The following is a 17264-nucleotide window of genomic DNA, read 5'->3' as shown; positions in this document are numbered from 1 at the left end:
GAATCTATAATTAATAACTAGAATTTGGACACATAGGATGTGGTAAAGTTTAAAAGTATAAAATATCTGGAGGCAGCAAAGTTTGCAAGCATAGAAAATTCTAGATTTTAAATCTGAACTCCACTTTGCCCAATGATCATCAGTTCTCTACTCTTAACTTTATTTTAATCTGTAACATGGGATATCTACTCCCAGAGCTGTCATGAAAATTAGACAAAGTAATTCACATAGTCAGTCAAAGAAATGGAACTCAATTAATCCTTTGGGAGAAGATCTATATTGGGTGAAGGATTATAGTTCATATACTACAACCAGGAGAATTAAAACCTAGAGTGCACAACTGTGTGTATAAAAGACCTAAAATAAATGTACAGCTAAACATCAACTGATTAACATGATTAAAGAAAATGGATGGTGTACACAGAAATTTTTAGCAAAAGCAGAAGAAATTTTAAGTAATTTAGCTAAGAGAAATAAGTGGGAACCTGATTAAAAATTATTCACACAACATATAATGTTATTTGGCTCTACTATTGATTTTATTGAATTAATGGGATCTCAATTATACCCTAAGGATATATTCAAAACACTTAGGGCTCTGATTTCAATATGAGATCTTTTCTAACACAAATAGTGTTCCCTTTCTTTTTTAACATATAAGTACCTTGTTTAGTTTTTTCCTAGATTTCATTCTTTATTTTATCCTTGAAAAATTGATTATGAAACCACCATCAATTTTATACTTTAATTTTTGTCATCATGCCCACCATCTTGAGTCATTAATACAGATTTCTTGGAAAAGAAACACAAATGGTATTTTGGACACAGAGGTTAGTATGAGAAGAGATTTTTAATGACAGAAGGTCATTTTAAGTTGTTCTGAACCCATGCAGTTATTACGTGTTTCTCAAAAGCAATATTTCAAACAACAAATAAGAATTAATGTCCTATCAAAACAATGAATGACAATAGAAATGCTCCTAATGATTCTCAGGAAAGAAAGAAAAAAAGGAGACAATAAAACCAGCAATGGTGAGATTTCACCTGCTGTCTTCTGACTCTTCATCCTGGAGGAAAAAATCAGGTAAACAAAAGCAGAGTGGCCTGGGCAGCCTTGCCAGGCTCACCAGTGTGGTTTAGTTTGAAGTTATTTTACAAACTGAGTGCAACTAACTGCCAAAATGCACCCCAATCCTCTTTCACTTCTTCCAAATTCTTGCTCACCAAGCACCAGTCCAGGCTATTTTACCTTTTTTAAAAGTAAAAAGTAGGACTTCCTTGGTGGTGCAGTGGACAGGAATCTGCCTGACAATGCAAGGGACATGGGGTCTGATCCCTGGTTGGGTAAGATCCCACATGTCATGGGGAAACTAAGCCCATGTGCCACAACTACTGAGCTTGTGCTCTGGAGCCCACAAGTCACAACTGCTGAGCCCACGTGTCACAAGTACTGAAACCCAGATACCCTAGAACCAGCAAATCATAACTACTGAGCCTGCGTGCTACAGCTCCTGAAGCCTGTGCACCTGGAGTCTATGTTCTGTAACAAGAGAAGCCAATGCAACGAGAAGCTCACAGGGCACAAGCAGAGAGCAGCCCTCACTCTTGCACCTAGAGAAAGCCCTCATGCAGCAACAGAGACCCACCATAGACAGGAGTAAAGCAGTAAACAGAAGGGAAAAGTAGCGTGAGACACTCCACCCAACAGTGGAAACCACACACAGGAGAGCTTGTACACACCCGTGTCCATTTAACAGACTAAAGGGCACAGGGTCTGCCTCTGTCCTAATTTAAACTGTTCACAGAAAGAGTGCCTTGGTTTTTTTCAATTAGATATTTTACATAAACTATAGAAGCAAGAGGACGATACGAAATAGTCATGGCAATAGGAGGCTGGTACTCGGTTTTCTTGTAACCCATCTGTGACAAGTGGCAATTTGACCTTCCTAATTGTTCAGTAATAGGACAAATTTCTTCACTATGGTGATTAATGTCTTACTGCTGCCTGATTCTATTGCTTCTTTGTGGTTCTATAATTTTGCTAAATGTAGACAGCAGAGTAAAGAGAGAATGCGTTCATTTGATAGTAACAATTAAGAATTATTACTTATATTTTTATAAGCTAATTTTATAATTTTAGATTTAACATGCATTATTGACTGACCCTGAAATCAAGCTTCACTGTCAATTAAGAATTCTCAAGGAAACAGTGAGGAATGAGATGTTCTACTAGGTATAAAATGCCAGTACTATCTAACTTGTAAGTTCCTGTGGGAACTATGTGAAACACAGCAATGAATTCAAGTTAGAAAAGAACTTTGGCTGCTATACGGATATAATTGGAGACACCAGTAAGCATCATTTTGATTTACTGGTGAGTGAGTGACATGGGTAACTATTGATTATTACTACTAATTATTGAGAATTCCCGATCAATAGCTTATCATTTTTATTAAATATTTTTCTAGCTATCAGCATAGCTACAGACTATGAAGGTTATTTAATACCTTATGAAGCAAAGAAACAGGTCCATTAATATAACAATGTTGGAAATTGTTCTTAACACTTTAGAAGTATTCTTAAGAAGATAAGAAAAATCAAAACCTCACACTTTCCGTTTAATTACACTTTTCACAACCTATCCTGATGTTGATCTGTTTCTTGTTTCCCCAATTTTATGGTTGCATTTCTAATCCTCTCTTCATTCTTTGTGTGAATGCTAACTGAGCACATAGTTCATACCAGACAGTTTTCCCTACATTCTGAACTTAGAAATTAATAAGACTTGGCATTTTCTTTGAATGAGCTCAAAATTAACAACAACATATAATGACACGTAGTACACTCCGGGTGCTACACTGGAGTTGAGAACTAAGAGAAGGGAGAGTTGCTGTGGTTCAGGAATAAACAGTGGAGGCATCAGAAGACTTGTTTTGATCTGCCTTTGGAAAGATGATAATGGTTTCTTCCGGGTGAGAAGCTGAGGGAAAGACAATCTAATCACTGGGACTTTGTTTATTATAGATAAAGGAAGACTTCTGAAGGGTGAACAAAGCTGTGGTGACATGAAAGGGCATGGCTTCTTTGAGAAACTCTTGAGCAGTGAAGTATTATGGGAACATAAGATTTATAAGAAAAACAAAGTTGCCAAGATTCAATTAATTGATACTTATCAAGCACAGTTTATGGGCAAGAAATCATATTAGGAATAATGCCATGTACTTTGTTCTATATAAAACAATCAATCAGCCTAACAAAGTAGATGTTATTTTCAAATAGACAACAGAAAAGAATATTGAGGCACCAAGAAGGTAATCCTGATTGAGTTTACCTAGTAACTGTCAGAACTGGGAATCCACCTAGTTCTCTAAACACACTCTACTTAAAAACCCAAGTGAGTTAAACTCTGAAGGCACCAAGTATTAAAGAGTCCAGAACTTTATTTGTGAGAGTTTTAAGGAGATAAGATAGCTTTTAAAGCCAAAGTATGACCTGAGTACATTGAGCAGAAAATATGAAAAAGTTTTTAAAAGCTTGGGCATCATCACTTAAGTGTGACTTGCTAAGTTCATCTCTATGGGGTGTAGGGTTCTCCTAAGGATAATAAGAGCATGTATCTTACAGGATTGTTGTATTCTTTATTTAGTATATGAAATTCATTTACAGGGATGCCTGACTCTGATAATTATCACTGTTTATTTCAGAAATAGCTCTCTGCTGGTATAGTGGAGAGTGAATTTCAAAGGAAGAGAAATGTCCGTTCTCCTCCAGAAGGATGAAGAGGGCTTCAACAGGGCACTTGGCACTGATGGGAATGTAGGGTTGCCATTAGGAAATGTTTCAAACGTAAATAGTGAAAGGAATTAGTGAACAATTGGTTTAGGGAGAAGAGAGAGAGGAAACAACAGAAAATGACCCTGAGGTTTCTAGATTAGATGGCCAAATGAATGTTGATGTCTTAACATCTCATACTCCAAACCGCTACTTCCCTATGAATCAATTATTCTAGGACTCTCTGCCACTGACTGCTAGTAATTGATTTAGTGACTATTTATAGCCAAAAAATAAAAATGAAAACAACACTGGAAGCCAATAGAAGCCAGAGAAATTAGTTCCTTCCACTAAATCTAGCATATGCCTACAGCCCTAAGCTGACCCTGTTCTCAAGCCCCTTGGGGTGAAAAAGTAACTGAGCAGTTATTTCTCAGGCTGGCAGACAATTCAGCTTCTTTCCAGCACCAAACCTGCTTAGAGGTGAACAGTGCACACCCAAATTTTTAGGATATTTTGTTTTCACTTGGAAAATGAAGTAAAGTTTTCAAACTATGAGGAGGAGTGTTGAGAAATCTTATTTTATCAACAAATACAACTGATCAAATCTAAATTCTAGAAAATAACTACTGCTAAGTCACTTCAGTCGTGTCCGACTCTGTGCGACCCCATAGATGGTAGCCCACCAAGCTCCCCTGTCCCTGGGATTCTCCAGGCAAGAACACTGGAGCGGGTTGCCATTTCCTTCCTCAATGCATGAAAGTGAAAAGTGAAAGTGAAGTCGCTCAGTCATGTCCGACTCTTAGCGACCCCATGGACTGCAGCCTACCAGGCTCCTCCATCCATCGGGGATTTTCCAGGCAAGAGAACTGGAGTGGGGTGCCATCGCCTTCTCCTTCTACTCCTCCTTCTACTAGAGTCTCCTTCTACTAGAGTCTATGAAATATACTCTTTGCAACCCCAAGGACTTTAGCTATCTATAGAATTCCCTAAGCAAGAATACTAGACTGGGTAGCCATTTCCTTCTCCAGGGGATCTTCCCAAGCCAGGGATTAAACCTGGGTCTTCTGCATTGCAGGCAGATTCTTTACCATCTGGGCCACTAGGCAAGCCCAATGAAATTTAGATATGTAAAAGAAAATGTAGTTTATGTTACTCTTGTTACTAAATACTATTGGACAGAACAGAAAAATGTACAAACTGAAAATCTAAATGAACACCAAAACAAATTCTAGGCAAGATGCTCCCTGGCAAACTTTCTTGTTGCTTGAATTACACACACACAAAATATGCTTCAATTTTTCTCTCAAAACAACCATCTTTATCTCTACTGCACAATTCAGGAATCAAGAGATCTGAATATTGGCATGCAATATAACTTTATAAAGCTATTATAAAATTTATTTTGAGCTATTAAAATTTTAACTAAACTTCATTGCTTCTTTAATAAGTCTGTATCATTCACAAATAAAAAATAAGAGGAAATATATAAGTTTATTTCAGCTTTTAGGAATAAAGAACGAATGGTAATTAACCCTAAGTTCTTTTCTTCATTAATATAAAAGCTTCTTTATTTCGTAGTCTATGTAGTATTTTTTCTTTAAAAATAATTTCAAGAAAACATCTTGGGATTTAGAAGATAGAAATGAACTTTAGTCACCCTATGATAAAAACATCCGGAAAGTAGAGATAAGGTTGGATAATCCTTCGCATCTCCTCCTACTATTTCTCAGGTGCCTGGAGAGAGGTGGCACTCAGTGTGCGTCTTCAGTTTTACTCCTAACAACACAGCATTTTCCATAAGGTCTTTTCAAAGAATTCTTAGAGATGGTAGATTCAGTGTTAACAAACCAAAACCTTTCTTGAGTTGATTTGAATCAAATGATACCTCTGGAACTTGATATGACTGGGCTTCCCTGGTGGCTCAGACAGTAAAGAATTTGCCTGCAGCGCAGGAGATGGGAGTTTGATCCCTGGGTCAGGAAGATCCCCTGAAGAAGGAAATGGCTACCCACTACAGTATTCTTGCTTGGAGAATTTCAGGGGTAGAGGAGCCTGGCCGGGTACAGTCCATAGGGTCACAAAAAGTCACACATGACTGAGCAACTTTCACACTTTTCACAACATGACTAGCGCCCTGTCTGTATCTGGTCCCCATGTACATCAGGAAAAGACTTCCCTCAGCCCTTTCTCATCATTTAGTCCTTTAGAAGCAATACAAAGAAAGGGGCATTTCTGATTTGCTAACAACAACAACAACAACAACAAAAACTGGCTTTGCACTATGTCTGAAAGTATAGTGGCAAAAATACAGAAATGCTCTAATCTCTAAAAATACTGCATTTTAAGTCCTGTTCTTCTCCCGAGGTAAGACCTTTACTTCTTTTGGAGAAATTTTATCTTTCCAAATGTTTAGAGTGGCTTGATAATTTAAGGTAAAAATTACATATGTAGCTCTGATGGAAATGGTTTAGCACTTCAACAGCCAGCTCTGTTCCACGACACACCCCAAACCAGATGAGCAATAACTTAAAGGATGACCAACTAAATTGTTCTTCTGTTACCTTACCACTAACATCATCTCCAAACTACGAGTGGGTTAATAATTGAAGTGTTTGCTATTTCTCAATCACTTTTGCTAAAAAGGTATTTTTAAAATGCACATATTATGCTATTAAAATACATGCTTGTCCTTATATAAGCTTCAGCATAATTATAGTTTTGTATAATTAGAGTTTTATGTCAAAAGATTTACAGCTTTATCACCTCAAGCAATATTTCACAGCTGCCAAGAATGATTTATACAATAATGACTTACGCTGTAAAATAGAATCCTCAAAGGAAGGGCTGTCAAATATTCCTACTGCAAATAACCAGGTTTATAAAAACTGATATTCTAGTAAACAGCAAGCCCAGTTGTACCTGGTTAAAAAAAGAAAATCGCTGGAAGGAGTATGGTAGGAAGCACGGCTTCACAATGGTGACCATGTGGCTCACATACACTTAATCATCGTGAACTCATCACGCAGATCAAAAGTTTAAACTACTTATGAGCCTCTGGGCCACTGTGGGAAACAATCTTTCAGAAATAAGGCTATGCTCATATTTTTGCTACTCCAATGTGAGTGAATGGAAAAAGTGGAAAACAGCATATCTCAACTTTTTGTTCAATTTGCTCATTGTGCATACTGCATCACAATTCATATCCCAGTGAAGTGCTAAACAAAGAATAAGTAAAGGAGGCATTTGCCATGTACACTTAAGAAACCAAGAACCTGTCACAAGTAAATGACCTCAATAATAAAGATTTAGGGAAACTTTTGGAAACAAACCAATGAAAACGTTAGTGCTTGTCCTTCCCTGCTTTTATAAATGTAGAGCTGGCTGGCAGGTCTCTAAGAGACGAGACTCTCAAATCATTTGAACTTCACAAGCTCTAACTGATTTTTTAGTTGCCATGTGAATAAAACCAATACACTCAGAAGATTCTATTCAAGGCAGTTGTATTAGTAGCAAAAACACAAGTTGATTACATTCAGAGAAATTAAGTCTGTCTGTGTCTTCTCAATTTACAAAGGTCATTCAAATTAATATTTTTCTTTGGGGGAAAAAAAAAAAAAAGGTTGGCCCATCACCTCATGTTCCCCAAATCAAAAAAAAAGCAAAATAGGCAGCATTTGTCATTGATTCTAAAGATATTCAAGTCCTTGTAGACTGAGTCACATGTGAAAATGAAGCCAACAGAACCAAAATTATCAACAAAGGTTGATATTTATATGTCTAAACAAGCTTCCAAATAAAGACTCCTTGTCTAAAACAAGATTTTAATTCATTATAACCAAGCAATCACTGATAGAAAGATTTGCCTTAGTCAATGTACCAGCATCTTCACTGTAGACATTTTTCTATCCATGTTTGTGATTCCACATTAAAATGTTTTTAAAAATTGTTTTGAGACCATTTTACACAGTCACATTGTACAAAATAAACTAGGCTTCAAAACATTACCATTTACTTACAGCTTAATAAGTAACACCTTTTCTATCTGAAAATATAATTTGAAAATTATAGTTATCTAAGTGAACTATATAGTCCATATTAATTATATACTTAAATTCTATAAGCTGCAAAAATTCTGAAATGTACCAGAAAATATTATGACCAATACACTGTACAGTAACCACAATACAGACAGTGGGGACATCATGACAGATATTCATAAGGGCAAAATATCAAGACATTCAAATTATTCCAAAAGTCCAAACTGTTGGCATCACATACACACACAAAGAAGATGAGCTGCATTTGGGTAGTGAGAGCTTTCGTCCAAGAAATGCTTTCAAGACAACAGGGCAACTGGGCTATTTCTAGCATGCCAACCCTCCTGATTAAAAAGTAGTGGGGAAATGAGAACTTTAAAAGACTCTATTTGATTGATAATGATATAACTGGTTTCATTCCAGATTAATCCGAAGTTATACAGACCTGTTCCAGTCATACTTTGTTACTCATACCCATTCAAATTGATGTTAAGGATAATCTAGTAGTTTAATAATTGTATGTTTCTATCATGGAATATTTAATTATAAGAAAATAGGAGGAAGAGCTAAACCTTTTCCCTGTTAGAATGCATCTTACCAAATGATGAGTCATTATAACACATCACTCATTTATAAACTTTAAGAGTTACCTAAATATTTGATTAGATAACCCTCTGCCTCACTGATTTCTAACAATAGAATTTAAAAAATGATAATGCAATATCAACAAATCTTATACCATTCATTTTTAATCTATTTGCCTTTAAGCTTCAAATTGTCAGATATCATTAAGTGTATACATGAGAAAGTATATACTTCAGATGGGTATATCTGAATACTTATACACATAAGTTCATATATATATATATATATATATATATATATATAATATATTTAAAGAATGCATGCCCACTAAATGTGTACTTCTTGGAGAACTATTAGAGGTCTAATGTACTTATGCTCCCAAAGCAATCCTAAAAGGAGAAGTGCCCTTGAAGTGGAGGTATGACCTTAAGTTTCAGGTGCCAGTTTTGCTGCAGCTGTAAAAATGAATACCAATAATTCTACATATCATAGTTCCTTTTCTCCATTTCTTATTTTAGAATAAATCTTGAACACATGAATAGACTGTTATTTGAATATACATAGGTTTACTAGACCAGTTTTATAAGTTCCTATATGTCATCCTTAATCTTTCATAAAAAGCATCAAAAAAAAAAACCAAAAGGTGTTGCCTATCAAATAAAGCTGAAGAGCCAAGAAATATCTGTAACTATAAGTTTTAAAATCAGATAGGCATTTTTCTGTAAGACTTTGCTTTGCCTGTAAGTCCCTAGTTGAAATAAAACTCTGTATTTCTCTCCAACCAAATGCATATCAACACAACCAGTAAATTACTAGCCTTTATCCCTTAGGGAACAGTGAGATTGATTTATGGCATTTTGTCTTCAGTGACATTAAGTTACTGCACTTTTGAAGAGTACAGAATACTCATTCAAAAAAGAAATTGTACCTACTATCCACTGGGGAGAGTCTCCACATTCCTTGATTTCTGCAACACTATAAACAAATCATGTATCTTCAACTGACTCTTTGGGGTTTCTTTGCCTATGAACTTTCAGTAATCAACTGTTAAAATTTCATCAATGGAATAAAACACAAGGAATCCTAAATAGATCAACTTTACCATTTTTGTGGTAGTAGGTGACCTCCACTTTCCTCTCCTCTGACCCCAGCAACGCCTGGGCAATTTGAGCAACATCATGCCTCTTGGTCTCGGGCCCATGGAGAAAGTCACAGGTGCACGGCTTTTGCATGACATCTGGCCTGGAGAAACCAGTCATCTCACAGAACCCATCGTTGCAGTAGATGATGGCACAGTTCTGCACTCTGGCATTTGCAATGATAAATTTTTTATCTGTAATAAGAAGAGAGTATGGTATCATTTACAAAGCTTCCTCAAGATTCTTATAAACAGTGAAACAGTTTGTTGCATAACAGGAAATCTGAAATGCAGGTACTTCCCAAATCACTAACTGCCTGGACACAGACACCCTAAAACTAAAATGAATGGTCCCCTGAGTAGTTTTAACAAAAAGTACTAACAAGCTTTTCTTCAAATTTGAAGAGTATCATTTCCCAAATAGTTTAGTTCTCAAGCCCTATAACTCTCTTTGGTCCTAATGAGCAGTCAGACAAGCAGCTGGCACACTGATATTTCCAGAATGCTATTTAATTGTAAGGTAAATATTTTCAAAGCCCAAACACTGAAGCATCCTGTAGCTGTCAGGTTCCTCACTTCAACCTTGGCCCGCAGAGTACAACTTTCTTAAAGTAGTTATTATGCCTGGATTTGGCTTTTCTCTAGCTCTCTAAGGCATATGACACACATCATGTTAAAAATAACAAATCCTGAAACTATTAGCAATGAAACTGTTTCACATTAATTAGCAGTTCAATAATGCAAAAGTTCACCTTTTCATAATATATATTACCCAGAAGACAAAAATATTTACACACACACAGTAAATATCATGTTAACTACCTTTTCACTTTTACTTTGGGTGACCTCACAGTTTTGTGTAGTAGTAGGGACTTTAATATAAAGGGCTTCTTAATATTGATCATAGATTATATTTACTATTCCCAAATAAAATATGAAGCAAGATATACAAGTTTCTTTTGAACACAAGGTACTATATCCTCCCGCCACCAAATGCAGCACCAAAATAACTGCACAATGTGCAAAATTAAATGTGTGTTAATGGAGTTTAAAGGAAACGTCAGATATAAATTAACTAGTGTAGGATCTAAAATCAATATATTTATATAGCAATAATTTATTCCCTATAATTAGTACACACGAGAATACTAAATTTCTCTGCATTCAGTCTTTGTGGGATTTACTTATTACAGTTTAATTTTTAAATTTTCAGTGGAAATTTAAGGGGGTAATAAAGGGACACAAATATTCTTAAAATAATGAACTGTTTGCCTTGGGAATCAACATGGATCAGACACTGCTTTCCCCAAATTCTCCTGCTTGGGATTTGCATTGATTCAATGCAAAGTTTAGCTTCTATAAACTAGCAGCAAGCAAGCATCCCTGTCACACCACAGCCTTGCAATTTAACCGAAGTAAAATACAGCTTGCATAGACATTTACATCGCTGCTACCATTTACGTTCTCTCGTTCCAATAGTGTGCTCTGCCCTGCTCCTGACTTTCAAAAAGTCTACAATAAAACAGCCACGAAATATAAACCCATTACACTAGCACGTTCCCTTTAAGATAGTAGAAGAGTAGGACATGAAGTAGCAAGGCAGATAATGGAGCAGTGGGAGAGGAGGATCGAATTGCCTCCTATAATGGAGACCATAATCTAAAATGTAAATCAAAATTAATATCACGGGGAGAACACTTGCGCTGCCATTTGAACCTCCTGGCTCCGTTTCACAGTCTCTGAACTTGACGGAGCCCCGAGTCTCCTCAGCTTGGAAGCGGCAGACGCCAAGTGCACTATCAAAGCGAAAAGCGAGGGAGAGAGAAGACAACAAATGAACTTACTTTGCCCTTCAAATTTCCGTATGATGGTCCCCAAAAATGTGTTTTGTGGTGCCACGTGCCCCCTGCGAACAGGCATGTTGACCCCGGTCTTCCGAGGAGCGCTCCCCGCGAGCTCTGGAGTTCTCCCGGGATCTCTCCTCGGCTAGAGCCCAGGCCAGCGCGCGAGCCGCTCTTTGTGGCAGAGCATCCTCTTTTGAAACCAGAAATCTCTTCCCATTAGCACCACTTCTAGACACCCGCTTTCCCTACCGGAGTCCAATCCATTCCCCTCACCTTCTGGAGGGGACCTCGCACCGGACTGCCGCGGGTGAGAGGGTTTGGGGGTGGGGAGAGGGAAGGAGGCGGGGTGAGGGGAGGTGGCGGAGGAGGGAAGGAAGGAGGGAGCGGAGGGGGTGGGGATGGGGAGGGGGGCGGGGAGTCACAAGGGCAATCGATCTGTTTCTCTTCTCCCAAACAGCGTCAATTTCCCAGTGCAAATGGGCTTAACCTGGCGGTTGCCCAGAGCTGTAAGGATAGCTGGGGCGGGGAGCTGGGGGGAGTGGGAGGTAGAGGAAGAAGGGGGTTGGGATGAGAGACTTGTGCAGCTTTTGCAGGAAGGGGAGAAAGAAAAGGAGGCTGGGGGTTGCGGGGGGGGGCGGGTGATGGTTGACGTTTCTATCCCCGCCCTCTCCCCCTACACACACACACACACACACACACACACACACGCTCCCTTTATCCCGGCAGCTTGGGCGCCGCCACAGCTCGGATTACTCAAGCGTGCTTTAGCGGAAGCCAGCCAAGAAATCTGCAAAACTCAGTGACAAACAGCTATACTGGGAAGGTGATATCTGAGGCCACCAGCCACAGGGCCCCATTCCTGATCTCCTCACGCCGCAGTAGCTAAAACACTCTTAGCTATAAAGAAAAGACAGGTGGGAAAAAACAGTTCCTGGGTGAAGCTTTGGTGGCTCTAAGCTTTGGTGGCTCAGGAGGTTGAAGACTGAGGATGAGCCACTTAAAGGTGCAGCTTTCGCCTCAGGGAGCAGCTCGGATCCCTGGGCTCGGCGGCGGAGGTGGGCGCTGAAGCCTACGCTGAATTGGCACTCCTGTCCCAACCCCGCGCTGAGCCGCGCCTCCGAAAGACTGGAGGCTGCTGGCTCCGCCGCTGAGCATGCTCAGTTTCACTGCTCGAGCCCCTGAGGAGTTGCAAGACTTGGGGTTGATTAGGTCTCTCAGAGGTTGCGAGAAAGATGGGAAAGCCAAAGACTGTGCAAGCAGCTGGTACAAATCAAGGAAAGAGTTTGAAATGGGTGAGGCTGGGCAAGAGAGGGAAAGAACAAAAGGTGGGTGGGGCTAAGAGTTACCAGCCTTGTTGTGACCTCCCGTGCCACTCATCTCCTGAACACACTAGGCACACCATTCTGCTCTCTTATACCATGTCTAAGAAATCATCTCGTATAGGATAGGAAAGGGTTCAGGGGAGAGACTAGTCCTCTGTGTTCCTGATTTTCAGAGCCTGCTAACTCGGGAATCCCGTGGTATACATACACTTCTGTCCAAATAGTCCTGGAGATTTGAGAAATCATGTGACAAGCCATGCCAGGGGTTGGTGTTTTCTAAGTTGTTTTTCTATTTTTTTCTTGCTTCCTTCCCTTTCCTTTAACCTAACAGTCAGTCCTCTCCACGCCCCTTTCTCTTAATGGAATTTGCCACCACTACTGAACTAGAACACTGACAAACCTCTTGTTTCTACTGATGATGAAGTCCTATCAAAATACCTAGTTGTGTAATAGAGCTTTGGGTGTTCTTGCAGTCCGTCAGCCTGCTCTGCTGTGCCTTGAATAACTCGAGTTCTTTTTTTTTTTTTCAGTTCCAACGTTAAAGCCTGAAGTGGAAAAAAAATGAGAATTGAACTGCATAGGGCTGAGAAGGAGGGTTAAATTAGGAGGGTGATCGTGTGGACTGCAATAAATAAAGAGGAAACAAACAGAACTTTTCATTTCTGCTCTAGGAAACACGAGCCAAGAAAAAAAAAATTATCAATCTTTCATATCAAAGTAACAAATAAATCAGAGACATTTGCCTGGGAATGTTGCATTTTCCAGTTAATTAGCTTTACTTAAAAAAGAAAAAAAACATAAAACACTCTGTGACAACCCTTAGGCTCTTATGGTAACTTGAGCTTTCTTGAATCCGTAAAGTTCCCTCGCTCGGAATATAAATAGGCACGCTCCTCCTATGTATGGCTTTATTTTCTCCCGGTTTTCAGTAAAAGCAGATCTGATCGCTAGCTGCAGCAGAGCTTATGAAACGACGAGTTCCTCTCCCAGGTACTAAACGTGGGGAGCTATCCATGGTGCTGACGCTGACTCTGCCATTAGCAACTGCACTCTGGACGACACTCAGCCACAGACAACAGAACTGCAAACTCAAGCGAGTGTCCCTGATATATTCAAATACCTTACTTGTCTTCACTGAATGTCCACAGAAACACAGAACGCTATTAGCTGCCCATTTCTAAAACACCTTCTTTTTCTAATTAGCTTCTTAGTGAAACCCAAGCTCAAATGTATTCCTCCCAAAATGCATCAAGGGCTACAGAAATAAATGAGTACACCATACATTGTGTGCACTGCAGTTAAAGTTTCATGTACACTAAAAAGGCATAGTAACATAACATTAAGTTAGAGCAAGGCTATGTGGTAAATATATTTTTCAAATTATATGTAAATTCAGTGAATGAATATTGCTTTAGAGGGAAATGGGCATTTCCAAATGCAGTTTAAACACATTTTTCTGTCATATGACAAGATGTATTGGCATGAAAAAGATAACAGTGAACAATGTCTCTAGTGATGAGTCTGATACAAACTTTCACAGATTACTAAGTGTGGAAACTCTTGAAATTCTACCTTTAAGGTGGAAAAGTGGCTTCTTCAAGAGAAAACCTGACTCTCTGTTTCCCAGAGCATTCTTTCTTACTCTACAAACTTTAGTGTGGTCTCTGTTCATTCATTCTGGATAATTAAACATATGATGGTTAAAGTTTCATTGTCTGTGTTCATATGAGCAATCACTGTGGGCTTCACATTTTTTTCCAACCCCATTTAGTTCTAAGGTTAGTTCTATTAAGGATTCAGTGTAAGATCATAGGACATTCTATAATCTATGTATTGTAATTGATTGATCTGAGCAGAAGATTAAAGGCATCCTGTTTCAAATTACCCCAGTAATTGTGTTCATGCATTATACATTGGTACAGTGGAGACAAGTACATCAATCTATATTCAGCCAATAATAGAATCAAATAGAAGATGGCAATCATGGCTGCTCACTGGCTGGAAAATCACCCCTCCCTTCATCCCCACCCTCTACAAAAATGAACTTTAGATTCATTTTTGTGTTGAAGCCAGGTTTCATAGCATTTTAGCAATTTGGAATCATTTTTGGAAGTCTGCGTATTGAACAAAGCACATATGTTCTACCATTGAAATCCTATCAAGTGCACAGCTTAACGCTGAATGCAGTATACTTATGGGCAAGGATATAGAACAAATTCTGATGTATTCTTAAAATTACTTATCTCTGTTACTTTAAGTAGTTTAGGATTTACAGTATTTTAAAACTTTAACAATGCCTACCACATAGTAAGTACTCCACATATTTCATGCATACAAAATTATGCAAGCCCACAGAATTAATGCAGCCCTACCTAAGAATCCTACTTTAGAAATTATTTAAGTATCATACATTAATGCTTGAATCTTTAAACTAATAAGCCAGTAATAATTATGGGCTACTTAAGTGGCATCCTTAAACTGACAGAGAAAGAAATCATTTCAAGATCAAATAAACAGTATAATTTGCTTCATATTTTTCAATAATGTAGAATATAAATCAATGAAAGTAATGGGAAGTTTTTTCAGTTTAGCAAAAATAGTTTAATGATCTGATGACCACAATGCAACATTATAAATGCTATTTTAATGTGGCCTTCTATGGGAATCCTGGGTATTATCTTAGTAACTGGGTCACATTAAACCTAAGAAACATCTGACTTTATAGTTACAAGTTGGGCAAATTTTAGCTTGTATTATCATATGTAGCTCTACAATATCTTAATAGGCAGAAATTTTGAGGTCATTAATTAAAACAGCAATACTTTTCTGCAGTATGAATTAGTAAAGAAGGCAGGAAAAAAACTGCGCTCTAACTTGAAACTGTCATTTACAGCAGAAACCAACGAAAATAGTGACACTTATAGCTTCATTTCTATAATCAGTATAATCCCAACTTTCTGTTTTGTGTAAGGAATAACTAGAAAAATAGATATAAAATGCTTAGTATAAACTCTGACAGGTGACACACATTTAAATAACAGCTGTTTGACAATCTAAAATTAGTGGATTAATAATATTTACATTAACATATGGGATTTAACTAATTTATACTAAGGCTGTGCTAGGGGTGTGTGTGGGGGGGGCATGAAAAGTTAAGAACGGAGTAGGTGAATTATACTCATACTCATTCACCTAAGTGATTTGGATTGATACCAGTGACTGTTCCTAATATACTAATGTAAACATATTTAGTTAGAAAATTGGATATTGCCTCAGAAAATTTAGATGCTTTTTTGATAATGTTTTATATATTACTTTTAATTCAAATGTCTACTATTAATTTCACCTGAGATAATTTTGTGATAACATACTCTATATTACAGGTTTTATCCAAATGGCTAATATTTTGGCTCATCTTATTGATTACTTGTAAGCCTTACTATAAGCTTAGATGTCTTCTCTGTGAGGAATAATGTGTTGGTAGATAGTTCCCTAAAACAGGCCACCTATATCTGCAAAAAGAATTTTTTCCTATGTGCAGTATTAAGGCATTCATCAATAACTGATGTAGAAAATAGCTAGTGACTCAACTGAGCTCTTTCAATTTATGAAAAAATAAAATATACCTAGAAATTTGTTGAAAAGATATGTATATATATTTGGAGATTTGATGAGGTATTTGGTAAGGTTGTTTCAAAGAGTAATTTCTTTACTCAAATTAATAAATAATTTAACACATTGGTTTAAAAATGGGCCAGTTGTTATACATTACAGCTTTTTAAAGACTAAGATAGTATATGAAATTTCTTTTATATCAATAGACCTTCAAATCATTTCTTAGTTGACAAGTGCACTAGTATCATTATCTAGATTATTTATTATTTTCATTAAACCTAATTTTAATTGATCCTTTATCTTGCAGAAATATTTCTCCTTAGAGTTACACTAAGTTAGATTGCTTTTTTCTTCTGGAAGAAGTTTGCTTTAGTTATTTTTAAAAATTGTCTCTATATCTGTGGACATATTTATTCTACCATGCAAAGTCTATAATGTTACAGCAAACTTTGAGAGATGGTGAGGAACAGGGAAGTCTGGAGTGCTGCAGTCCATGGGGTCACAAAGAGTCAGAAATGACTGGGCAAATGAACACAAAATAGCAAATCTATACATTAGGAATTAACTTTTTCCTAAACTTAAATAATGTGAAAGCTGCCATTTGGGCTTTCCTATCTATTCATGACAAGAGTACTGGAATCAGGTATAACTTCTCACTTGTAACAGCTATATAATTGGACAAAATGTAGAAAACAACACTGTTCATACACTGGACAACAAGAAGTGCAAGAGACTGCTCCCTGAAAGAAGAGCCAAAACAAGGTAAGCTCTATTGCCCTGGCTTACCATCTAAGAATTTCCAGATCACAGCAGATGAAGTAGGAACCCTTTCAGAGTTCAATGAACTAAATTGAGGAAGCAAAGTTTGGAGTTCAGGGAAATCAATGCAACTTGAATTTTCAGAACAGAATGTTGGAAGTTGCAAAGAAAGAGAAGTCCAGATATCTAC

At 37.6% G+C, this 17264-nt stretch overlaps 1 protein-coding gene across 1 annotated transcript in view; it reads right to left on the bottom strand.

Moving 5' to 3' along the window:
• The window catches only part of KCNH7 (potassium voltage-gated channel subfamily H member 7), a 517474-nt gene extending 506020 nt beyond the window's left edge, over nt 1-11454 (bottom strand). The window contains exons 1-2 of the mRNA XM_068967898.1: nt 11379-11454; nt 9499-9729 (exon numbers count right to left, since the gene is read on the bottom strand). Coding sequence (XP_068823999.1) covers nt 9499-9729; nt 11379-11454 — 307 coding nt within the window. The remainder of the gene's footprint in view (nt 1-9498; nt 9730-11378) is intronic.
• Nucleotides 11455-17264: the final 5810 nt, after the last annotated feature.

Source organism: Capricornis sumatraensis, chromosome 3, assembly GCF_032405125.1.
Source record: "Capricornis sumatraensis isolate serow.1 chromosome 3, serow.2, whole genome shotgun sequence".
NCBI classification, from domain to species: Eukaryota; Metazoa; Chordata; class Mammalia; order Artiodactyla; family Bovidae; genus Capricornis; species Capricornis sumatraensis.
Note: the sequence above shows the minus strand (reverse complement) of the source record. Positions and strands in the feature narration are given on the sequence as shown.